General features: G+C 41.5%; 1 protein-coding gene across 2 annotated transcripts in view; it reads left to right on the forward strand.

Annotated features, from left to right (window-relative positions):
* MCTP2 (multiple C2 and transmembrane domain containing 2) overlaps positions 1 to 11,692 on the forward strand; it is a 107,632-nt gene extending 95,940 nt beyond the window's left edge. For both annotated transcript variants that reach the window (XM_009276589.2, XM_009276590.2), the window contains 4 exons: positions 4,209 to 4,318; positions 6,755 to 6,864; positions 9,221 to 9,318; positions 11,584 to 11,692. In XM_009276589.2, the coding sequence (XP_009274864.1) occupies positions 4,209 to 4,318; positions 6,755 to 6,864; positions 9,221 to 9,318; positions 11,584 to 11,652 (387 nt within the window). In that variant the 3' untranslated portion in view covers positions 11,653 to 11,692. The remainder of the gene's footprint in view (positions 1 to 4,208; positions 4,319 to 6,754; positions 6,865 to 9,220; positions 9,319 to 11,583) is intronic.
* Positions 11,693 to 12,077: the final 385 nt, after the last annotated feature.

The following is a 12,077-nucleotide window of genomic DNA, read 5'->3' on the forward strand; positions in this document are numbered from 1 at the left end:
ATGACATAGCTTCTGTAAAAAAGCTAATCCTGAAAGTTAGGCCAGCCCAGGGCTTGGCAGACTAACTCTTTGAATTCCTGAAGATATTAAAGGTTTTCATTCCTGACTTAGTTGCCTGTATCCTGTTTTCTTCCTCCTTTTGCATTAATCCCTATTTATTTTTTCTCCTCCCCTTTTCCTCATCCTTGCCCCCAAGTGTTCCTCGGCTTTATATATTGAGTTTCCCTTAGCATGCCAAAAATCTGCTGATGAATACCACTTGTTTGAAAGTCGCATACAAGATTTCTTTTTGTACGAGTGTTTTATATGAAAACCAAGCGAGCAAGTATTTAGAACTTGCTCGTGACTTCAAGCGTAAGTTTTTAGTTGTGTGCGTACGATATTTGCAGTGTACATCAGAAATACACTTAGAGAACAACATTAAAAGTTGTCTGTGCGTTTGGAGCATTGCTTACTGGTTTGGTTGTATCCAGAGGAAAAATATCTGAAGGATAGATTTAAAAAATAGGGAACAGCTTTTTGTAAAGATGAAAGCTATTAATCACTGAAACAAATGATCACAAGAAGTAGATGATCTCCACCATCCAAGTTTTCAGTTCAGTAACGGATACTTTGCTAGAGCAGAAGCAGTAACTAGTGTATTTGGTCTTTGTTGCAGAGCAGACTGGACTATTGGTAATTTTTGCCTTCAGTCTCTTTCTCCATAGGTCTTATGATTTCCCCGTGCAAGCCCGGCTCTGACCGTTGTAGCTTGCCTGTCGTGAGTTGCTGTGTTAATGCTGGAGATGTCCTCTCCTGGCCTGCCCCATATTTCACACACTTTCAAAGTCTTCATCGTTGGAAGTACCTCAATTTTGCAGTCATGTGACAGTTTCTTTTGCAACTGTCCCTGAATGTCTGGGAGCAGCATAACATCGTAGGAAAGGGAAGGAAGATCACAGAGCTGTAGTAACCCTTTGAGTGCGTTTACATGTCCTGTTTATTAGCTGTTACGTATTTCAGAAATAAATCTAGAAGCACCTTTCTTTCAGTATGGAAGAGATTTGGTGTCTTCATTTACAAGTTTAAGTTGATGTACATTAGCTGGACACAAAAGACTTCATTTCTGAATTTGCTGGGTGTGTTTTTTTTTTCCTTCCCCTGACATGCCTAATCTTTTGTAAAACCCCTTTTGTGTTTTTGTTCAGGCAATTAATGTAGAAATGAAGGTTTCTTAAATCAGGATATGCAAGGAAGATTTGAAGTAACACACTGATTATATAATTAATTCTCAGTTGTAAATTCATTTTGATGGAGTTAATTCTTTCCCAGAGGCTGAAAACTAGTTTTGGTCCACCCACAGTGCTGTAATCAGCTAAGAAAGAAAGAAGAAAAAGGTCTTGAAGGAATGGAAGTTTCACAACTGGTTTTAGGAAAAAAAAAAAGCCAGAAACAGGCAGGATATTTTATTTTTAATTCAAGCAAAAGCTTCTGAGCTGTGATTTTGAACCATGGGTATCCAAATCCTGTTTTCAAGCAGCATAATATGTTGAGTCCAAAAGAAATCGGAAAGGAGTAATACCTGAGGAGGCTGGAGAAAAGTTAGCTGGGTGGTGGGACCTTGCACAGATGGGAAAGTGTGTTTAGTGGAAGATGTATTTAGGATCATTTTTTACATCTTCCACAAATATGGTAACGTTTAAATATAGCTTTCTGTATGGCAGTTGCCATTTACTAATAAATATGGACCAGTGACTGTCGTCTTGATGGACTATGAACTCTCTTACTGCTTCTGACAGTGTTTTGTGAGGTGCTGACTTCAGAAAGCATAAACAGCACTCCAAAACCTAAATAATTTGGAAAATCCTGTTTGTCATACTTCATTTGTCTGCTTCTCTCTTGCTTAACCAGTGACCTAATCATCCTGTCGATGTGTTTAGACTGCAGGTTTCCAGAACAAAACAATAATAACAAAGACAAGACATTGACAAATTTCCAGGATTTTCAAATGATTCTGCACACATATTGCAGTGCATACTGCAAGGGCAGTTGCTAGCCTATTTTCCTTTCCAATAACTGATTTCATTTATGAGGCTTTCTAATCCCAGTCTGTCTCTGCCTTTTCCTTGGTTGGGCATATTTTGTATTATAAATTGAAAACACCATCGTCTAGGGGTGATTTTAGCATGCATGCTAGGTAAGAATATGCATGCAATTGTCATTATATCCTAGGAACTGGTAGTCTGCTTGGTGGCTGCAGCAGAAGTTATGTTGTATTGGTTAAATGGCATTATCACTACGTTTCTACGCTCAATCGAAGATGTGTAAATGAAGTCAGCATGATGCAGATAGAGCTGACAGATGATCTTCCTTGCAGCTCTGGGTAGCAAGAGTAGGCTTGCCCTGGAATATCACTTTATCTAAAGTGATTTCTTTACCTCTCTGTCTGAATTTGGACAGAATGAAATTCCCACTGGCTGGTTCTCCATGAACCGCTCTCCAACTTCTACTTCCAAGTTTGGTGCAAAAAACCCAACTATGGCTAAGGGACTGTTTTGTACCCTTCTAGCGAGTGAATAGTTAAATATAATCTTAATGTGTCATTTACATTTGAGCCTAACAAGGTTATAACTGGAGTTGTGTGAAAATGACTTTTTGGTGCTATTTTCACATAAACTGACTATTTATTTATTTATTTTGTTCTGGGGTTATTTCACACCCCAAGGGTTTCATTTTTGTTGGTTGTTTTATTAATGTAAAAATACTCATTTTCGCACCCAAATGTGTGATTATTTAAAATGCTGCTTCTATTCATTGTGCACTGACTTGCAACCTAAAGGCAAATATTCAAATGTCTGGAGCTTGATAACTCTGTGGTAGTTTTGGCTGACTTTTTAAATTCAAAAATTACTGTGAAGAGAAATGGGCAGTAAGTAATTCAAAGGGTTACAAGGGCTGTACTGTCATGTCTGCCTCTCAGCACCCAAGGGTGGTTCATATGTTATTCTAGCACACAACGATGTAGTGCAGTGCCCTCTCTGATGCGCACAGCAGTGCCAAAAGGCTGCAGCAATGAGCCTTCACCTCTCTGGCCCAGTGCGACTTTAAGTGGCCTCTGACCCTCTCTCCTGCATGGAGGAATAACGTGGGTTCACAACACAGAAGCAGAATTGCAGCAGTGTCTCTGGCCCTTGTTTACTCCCACCCACCCACCCTTTCCCCTGCCCAGGATGGTGAGCACCACGGAGAACATGAATGCAACTTGCGTTTTACCAGCATCTCCCCTCTCTGGGCACTGACTGGTTAAAACACAAAGTGTCTTTTTTCTAAATTGGGCTGATTTTGGAGAGTCTAAATGTGATGTAAAATCAGTGTCCAGGGCTCTGCATTTTGTAATAAGTGAATGTTTTGCTGATTTCTTGCTAGAATATCTGCAACCACACCAATTTGCATGCCTGTATGTGTGTTAGATTGCTGGCAAAGAAATGCTGAATGCTGATAATTGTATACTGATTTCCAAGGCTGATTTAAGTCATTTTGATTTTTAATTCATTCTGTGCTTCCTTTTTATTTCTGCACATGTGTAGTAATGTCCTGTAATGTTGTTGCCTAAAATAAGCAGTAAGAAATGAAGTTGTGAGATGGCTGCTGTAAAAGGAAAATGACATTTTTTCCTTTGATTCTTTTTTTTTTTCCCCCAGTAAAAGAATAGATCTCTCTATACAGAATGTTCAAAAAACGTATTCACTGTCTTGCTGCTAATTTATATACAGAAAGCAGCATGGCTGTTGGGAGCTTACAAAGCTCAGAAAAGTGATATTCAGAAGTTCTGCACAAGAATATTCTTGTTCTTGAGAAGCACTGAGCACCCAGCACTCCCCTACAGGTCAACTGGACTCAGGGGTGCTCAGCATCTCTTCTGGTTGGGCATGCAGCTGGTTTCTTCAGTGAAAGCCTGGTTTGAGATCCTGCAGTTGACTTGTGTTGGAAGATGTAGAAGCCTCTGCCCGTGTGCTGAGAAAGAGGAAGAAGAAAATATAGGGAACTATATGTCTTCATGTTAATTGTATGTGATAAACCCAGGGTGTGTGTTCTCTCCTTCCTTCAGTGATATACTTGAGTTCATGGATGCATCAGCAGTACTGGGAATCCTACTTTCTTCACGTGAACATGTTAACAAATACTGAATGTATAAAAAGTTTTGGTTTTCCTTTTTTTTTTTTTGTCAGGAATCTGAGAAAAAGGGGTTAATTGACAGAATCCACATGGTCCAAGAGGTCATTGTAGCTGTTCAAAGCATCCTAGAAGAAATAGCATCATTTGGAGAGAGGATTAAAAAGTAAGTCATAAATTTTTCTTGCTTAGCCATGATTTGCAATGAAGCAGAGCCAGGAGGATTAAGGTAAAGTGAATGTCTTGCTCCAAAAATGACTGCAAGGTACAGGAGAACCTGGCCAGTCCCACCACTTCTTCTTCTCTTGGAGTCTTTTACTCCAAAACCCTTTCCAAAGCATAGAGAAGAGAAGCCGCCGTGTGTTCTACTGATGTAGCTCTCACATTTGCCCAGATTTCTGGTTTTGTCTGTTCGTGATGAGGTAGGGAGTTGTGATGCCACACAAGGGAAAATATTGCTTGAAGATGTGAGTGCATTATCCTATATCAGGCATTTCCTTTCTTCATGGAAATTAGGTAGGAATTGATGGTTGATGTTGCCTTTCCCACGCCCTCCCCACCCTGGCCTGATTACAGGGGTTACCAGTCACTTATTTCCCTGCCCAACGCATTGATGTTCTTCTCTCTTTACCATTTTGAGCTGTCTGCTTCCTGCTGGTGCCACGAGGAAGCCCGAAGGGGGATTTTTGGGCCTCCTCGCAAGGGGAGGCACATAGGGTGTTCCTGACCTTACACAGGAGGGAGGTGAAAAGCCTAAAAAAAAACAAAAAAAAAAAAAAACAAAAAAAACCACACAAACTTTTATAACCCAATCTTTACTGGAGTTTAATTGACCCGCATTGCCCACACAAATTTATAACCCAATCTTTACTGGAGTTTAATTGACCCACATTGTTTTCTGTTTTGAACACAGTGATGGTTTGTGATCGAGCCACACTTTAATGAGGAGCTGGGTTCAAGCTAAAAATACAGCAAACGCATGTGCTGTGGTTCCATGCCGGACACCCCAGCTGGGGTGGAAGTGGCCCAAAGATATATTCTGGTCTATGAACAGGGCACTGTTCTGCCCAGCTGCATGGCAGGAAGACTCAGAGTGCTTAAGCACTATTAATTCTTGTATTCATTTTGGTAACAATGGTCTTAAAGAACACATTGGGTATTAATGTGGATGCCCAATGTAATTTCAGAAGAATTCCATTGTAACTCAACAGTAATGTACCATTAAAAAATTGCCACCAAAGTTTTTCTGTAAGTGACAGACTGAATTGTGCTGCAGTTTCCGTCTGTCACTCTAGTTATACAATTATAGGCAGTTTTAATAGATTAACTGAATTGAGCTGTTTTCTATTTTTTTTACTTTAACTTAAGCTACGTTGATTGATAATGATGGGTCCTCTCCCACCTATCTTTACTTAATATTTAATACATCTATTGAAGCTTAAAAGTAATTCTTTTAGCGTCCTACTAATTTTACCTGTCAGGGGAATTTTGTCTTATTTTGTAGCCTGATAAGTGGTCCACGTTCATTCTCTCTTCTTCCTACTCCCCGTCGTCATGATGTGATGAAGTTAGCAGGCAGATTGTATGAAACAGAGATGCCCAGACCCATAAATCCACCTATGGACTAATTGGCATGCGTGTAGTCCAGGTATCTCAATGCTTGGTGCCTGCTGTAGAGATGTATCTTACAAGGGCACAGGGGGACAAAATAACTCCAAAGATGCGTTCGCAATAGCTGCTCACCTTAAGTCCATTGTGGGCTTACGGATGAGTGGTCTGAGTGAGAGGAAGTCCTGTTTTGTGCTACAATGCTGCAAAAGTCTCAACGACTGTAGTAACTGAGCCTCTGGAGAGTGCTCTCCTTGGGAAAAATCTGATGCGGGTTGGTGGTGTGCAGAAGCTTGGACTGCTGCTGGCGTACTGTAGCTTACCCAAGACAGCCTCCTATATACAGCATAGTACAGAATTGTTGAAAGCATAAGGAAATAAAAGCAAATATATAAATATTAAGAGAGATTTATATAGAATATTATTCCCTAATAGTATACAGAGAAATTACTTTAACTGCTCTTTTAAGGTTTAGCATCAGTCATAATTAATCCACTCCAAGTTATTGGCAGGGTTGCGTCTGGCTACCTGCCACATTTGAGTCGTGCACTGACACACATCCCATGTCATCTCCGCTGTGGCCCAGTGGAGCCGGCTCAGATGGCTCTCACCTGCGGCATGGCCTTGTCTCCAGATCAGATAATCCACCCATGAATAATGGAGAGCTGACTGGTGAGCAGAGATGTGTAACAAGTGCGACACGTATAAGAAGAAACAAAAACAACTCGCTACATGCCTAACAACTTCACTGAGCTCCCCAGAGACTATCCTCTCTCTCCTTATCGTGATATCTGCCTCTCAGATATCTCCCTTAATCCGTTATAGCATCCAGATGCAGGAATCTGCTTATCCACCTTCCAAAGGGCCTGCAGTTTACGGTGCATTTGAAAGCGCCGAGCACTGCAAAGAGGTCATTAAATTATTATTGGGTAGCAGAGTACAAGCAGTGTCCAAGAGCAGAAACATTGAGAAGGATTATTGTTTTTCTTTACAGCACGTTCAACTGGACGGTGCCTTTCCTCTCTGTCCTGGCCTGCTTGGTCCTGGCAGCAGCAACAGTCATTTTGTATTTTATACCACTGAGGTACATTGTTTTAATCTGGGGTAAGTACTCCACCGTGTCTCATTTGCATGCAATAAATACAATATATATCTACAGAATGAAATCAAACAAGCTTTAAATGACCTGTTACACAGACAATCAAGTGCTGTTGCTTAGAGGTGAATAAATATGCTATGAACTTGTTAAAATTACCATTTCCCCCCCCCCGGGTGATCTGATGATCTGCTTTTTTTAGGGTTCTTTGTAGGCTTCCAAGAGCACCACAAGACCATTAGTCTAGATAAGCTACTTTCAATATTATTATTATTATTCTGCAGGAGAGTAATTAGCTTCCTGGTTCTGGAGCCCTCCAGTTGGGAAATGGTAGGGGGTGGGCAAGATGTGTTCGAAGAGCTGGACCACAGAGGCCTGGACTCCGGGAGCCTTTTGGGTCTTAACTCCCCTGCAATCAGGAGGAGCAGTGCGCCCAGTAACCCCATGGTCCAACGGGAGGCACTGAGCATCTCTTTGTATCACGGGTCAGAAAGTATTTGTAGGAAGGTGCATCATGAAGTAAAAGAGGAGCTTTTAAAAATGAAAACTTTCCTGGTTTTGTTATGAAGAAGAGTAAGATGGTCTTTCACAAGGTGGTATGAAGAAGAGTAAGATGGTCTTTCACAAAAGGAGATGGATTCCAGCTGCTGAAGACTTTCTTCATCACAAAATGGCCTTCTATCTTATTTCGGCTGATAGCTTTTATCTCAGCCTTGAGGAACGACGGCTGAGAACATAATGCAGGTAATCCTCACCGAACCACTGAAGCTCAGCCCCGGTGCGGCTCTGGGCTGTAGGGAGCCCCTGTCACCCTTCCAGGGCTGAGCCATCTGCTGCTGTCTTGGCTCTCCTGGATGCAGAAAAGGGAGGGAATGAGAAGGTGGCAGTACAAAAAGCCACTCTTGGGCAAAAAAAAAAATGAAATAAAGGATTAAACCAAACAAAAGAAAGGGCAAAAGGGAAGGAGAGAAATTGCTAGGAGTAAAAAGTTCAGTTACAAAATATTGCTGTTCTTGTATGGAAGACATGGTGAGTACATGAAAACTATACATCCATTCAACATCATCTAGACTGACAGGGCCTTCAAATATGATACATGTTAAACAACTACCCTGTGGCAAGGCCTCAAAAGACCTTATGGTATTTTCTGTTTTTTAAAAATCAGGTACACAGAAAACTGTGTTGGCATTTTGCTGCAAGTATATGGTTTAAAAGCTGAATTTCAGACGTGAAGCAGGTACATTTCAGAGAGAGGAGAAGGCTGGAACAGCCATCGCATTTGAAATCACTTTCAGGGAAACTACTATGAGATTTTGGACAGGGGCATGATGAAATTGAGTGCTGTATTGTGATCCTCAGGGCAACCAACATTTGAATATTTTTGCTGTTCTTTAAAATGGGTTAGCCGCTTTTCTTCGTCTAATGATCCTTTGCTCTTTACCACACCTTTACGTAACCACACTACTAGTTGCTATTTCTTAGTGGGGAAGTGGTGGCAGTAGGGTGTTAAGTGGCTGCATTGGCACAAGGGGAGAGCCTCAGGCCTCTCGCTTTCTCATCCCGGACCGTGCAATAGAGATGGTGCTGGCTGAGGGCTGCTCGTCGCTCCCTTTCCTCAAAGGCAGAAGAAAAGACCTCATGATCTCCGCAGTAACATGAACAATACACTCCTATGGATCTTGTCCCACCAGGGACCACCTCTGATAGCTGAAGCATAACTAAGTCCATGGAGAACACTGGTAGCACTGTTGCTGCAGTGAATAAGCCAAATTATTCACCCTAAGATCAAAATAAAGAAAACCTTGTGATAAGTTTTTAGTTTCCCACAGCATCATAATATGACCAACTTGTCAAATCTGGTTCTGCAAAGAGAGGACAAGCTATAAGATGTGATGGGGAAGGGAAGCTTTCATTTTCAGAAGAAACGGAAGGAAAAAAGCCTTTATCCTGCCCAATTATTTTCAGAGCCCTGCAGTTCCCTGGGCATGAGGAGAGGGAATGTCTTTGGTCACATAGAATAGCAGATTTAGCAGTAGTCTCAGCTGCAAATTTGTATATTCTCCCCACAGTATCCCCCAGAATGAATGCCTGCTGTTATCTTTTTTTTGCCATGTTGTTGACAACAGATGATACCCAAAGTAGAGAAATACCTTTATAAATAACGCCCTCTACTTCCTCCAGGAGGCACTTGTGAATGATTCCCCATGACGGGGAACATGTGCATGGCTTTAAGTCCGAGGCACTGTTTTCACACTAATTCTTACTTGTGAATTCCTCTTCCCTTTTCCACCTTGCCTGAACAATTTAGGAGGGAGGGAATAGAAAGGGGTTGTATTATTTTGTTTGCTCTTTTTTTTTTTCTAGGCATAAATAAATTTACTAAGAAGCTTAGAAATCCCTACGCCATCGACAATAATGAGCTACTAGATTTCCTCTCCAGGGTACCATCTGATGTTCAAAAGGTAGGTAATGAATGGCCACTGCCAACAGAGGCAACAAGCGGCACTGAGAGCGGCTGGGTGCTCTGCTTGGGGAATACGATGCCAGTGCACTTTTGAATAACGGAGATAAGGAATCGGGAAAATCCACAAAGGGAGGAGGGGGAGGGTGTTAGAAGAGAGGGGAGCCAAAATCCTTTGTCAGAAGGATAAAATTGATTGCAGAAAAAATTATCCTGAAGAGACCTACTTAAAAATGATCTGGAAAATCACCCAGCGTGGTTACTGAACTATGGTTTCCGTCACCTTTCTGCTCCAGTATTTGTACGGAGGGAAGAGAAAAATAGTCTTTTTGATAGAGATAACCATCCAAAAGGATTTGCTGAATTCTCCCTTTTCTCAAGATGGAGCTGGGCAGGGGGGGCATTATTTCCGTGACTCTGTTTGCTGTGGTGTTTTTCACATCAGCTGTCCCTCAAAATTCTTCCTCCCCACCCACCTTGAACTCCAGGCCTCCCTTGGACAATGCTCCGTTCGTCTTTTTCTTTAGAGAAAGCCCTGAGATGTGTATAAAATACTCTGCGGTTGATCAGATCAATCTTCTACCATTATGGAATTATAACTTTTAATCTAACCAGAATCTATCCTCCCTCAATTTCAGTCAGTTCTTGTCTTGACAACAACACTGTCTTCAGTAATCTCGCCTATCTTCCTGGAAATTATTTGAACAATAAGTCCTTTAGAATGTCAAGATCTGTTTATTTCTCTTGAAGGAAGGAAAATAGTCTTGCTGGGTAACAAAGCCACACGATATAAAGGATTCTTGCTTTTGTTTTAATCAACTGGAATCCGTCTCCTCAGGCCCTGATCCCGACGCCCTGGGTGCCACTGACATTGTACCTTCCTCTGGCACTTTCACAGCGAGGTGCTGCTCACTGTGGATAAGGGGATCACGATCTCACCTATAGGGATTTTACTCTGCTGGAGACAGAAAAATAGTTGCCCACATGCAGTGTCGAGGCATCTGGTAGAAAGAAGGTTGGAAAAGACTTCTGGTGACATTTATTTCAAGAGGCCACCACATTGGTTGGTGGCAGCACTAATAACTTGAGAGAAATCTCGCCGTAGACTGGTGGAGGGAAAAAAGCTAAACAGAAATGACCATAGAGACATTAAGCTTCACTGTATTTTTATTTTTTTTGTCATTGCTCTTGTAGAGCACGCAGGATTTGCAGTGATGGTTTGCATATGCCCTTTTAGTGTTTATGTTTAAAGATAAGCTGCTTTTCTATTTATGCTTTATTTAACATTTACATTTATAACATTTCCTTGAATGGTTTCTATCATTTTGGGATCCTTTGAGCTCTCTGAGGAAAATTATAACCATTTTCTATGAGGGAGGAGTGATAAAAGTTCCTAGGATGGGACAAACCTCAGAGTTTTCCACTAGTGCTAAATATAGTGAGCCTGTGTGACAGCCACACACACGCTCTAGTGAAAAGTCATCCGTGGCAGCTCCAAAGCCCCTCTGCTTCATTTTATGTGCTATCAATGCATCAGCATTTCACTGTGGTACCACAATGAGTTAGAAATTACCTCTGTACATTAGCCATTTACAACCCACGTGTTGGACAAAAGGCAGAGGAGGAGTGAAAAAGATGGCACGTTCAGCAAAAGTTTCCTGTGATTTCAATGGGAATACTTTTCTGTAGCACAACAGACAATTTGGAGATTACACCATCCTTGTCAGTTTATCACACATGTTTTAACCATTATATTGTATATGAAATTGTTTTGAAAAGTGGAGGCAGCTTTGTCCAGGTTCTATTTGGGAAAATATTTTCCTTTTTTGAAATGATTAAATATGTCAGCATCCCAAGGTCTGTGTACGGTTTTGACAACTGTCATCTTACTGTGTATTGGGATCCACTTGAATTGAAACTCCTGAGAGAAGTTTATTAGACTTAAAGGTTAATGCCAGAAAGATAAGAAAAACAACTCCCAAACCAAAACAAACCCAAAAGACCTAGCCTACGTTGCTGAAATCAGGTAGAACCCCATGTATCTCATTAGAAAAATCTGCTTTTAATATTTTCGTTTCAAGAAATGATGCATGACTTCTCAAATCCTTCCTGCAATTAATCCCCCATGTTCCTGTGTTTAGAAAATGATTCATTACTTCTGAACCTTCCTTAGTTTCCCTTGGTTTGTCCTCGGGGAGCCATTAACACACACTGTAGTGAGCTAGAGTTACCTAACTGCAAACGTCATGTCTATTTGTTTTTACAGGTGCAGCATGCTGAATTGAAACCATACAGCAGCTCCAGTCCCATTAGGAAGAAGCGGAGTGCGCTGTAGGATGCAGCGTGATTTCGGAATGCAGCATCTCCCTCCGTACCCCCGACGTGTGCACATGCGCTTCCCCCGTCCCCTTCTTCTTGCTTCAGAACAACACTATAATCAGACACAGACTTGTCTTTTTTTGAAGACGTGGTTTTTGAGAAACACCTATCTTTGGTTGTCTTTTTTGGGTTGTCTTTCCGGCATGGAGTCGTAACCCAAAAAAAGAGCAAGGTGGAACATATGAACTAGTTTGTGGGGTGGGGAGGAGAATGGGAGAGGATGGTGCAACTGCACCTTTCTTTTTCTTTCTTTTTTTTTTTTTCCCTTCGATTGCAGGGGCAAGGCTGGATGTGGCAGCACTCCCTGTTTTATGTAGGAAGAGATAATTCCGCTTAGTATAGCAGATCAGCTGAGCTGATGTGAGGAGATGCTCTGAACCA

This window comes from Aptenodytes forsteri, unplaced genomic scaffold (genome assembly GCF_000699145.1).
Source record: "Aptenodytes forsteri isolate BGI_AS27 unplaced genomic scaffold, ASM69914v1 Scaffold1, whole genome shotgun sequence".
NCBI lineage: Eukaryota > Metazoa > Chordata > Aves > Sphenisciformes > Spheniscidae > Aptenodytes > Aptenodytes forsteri.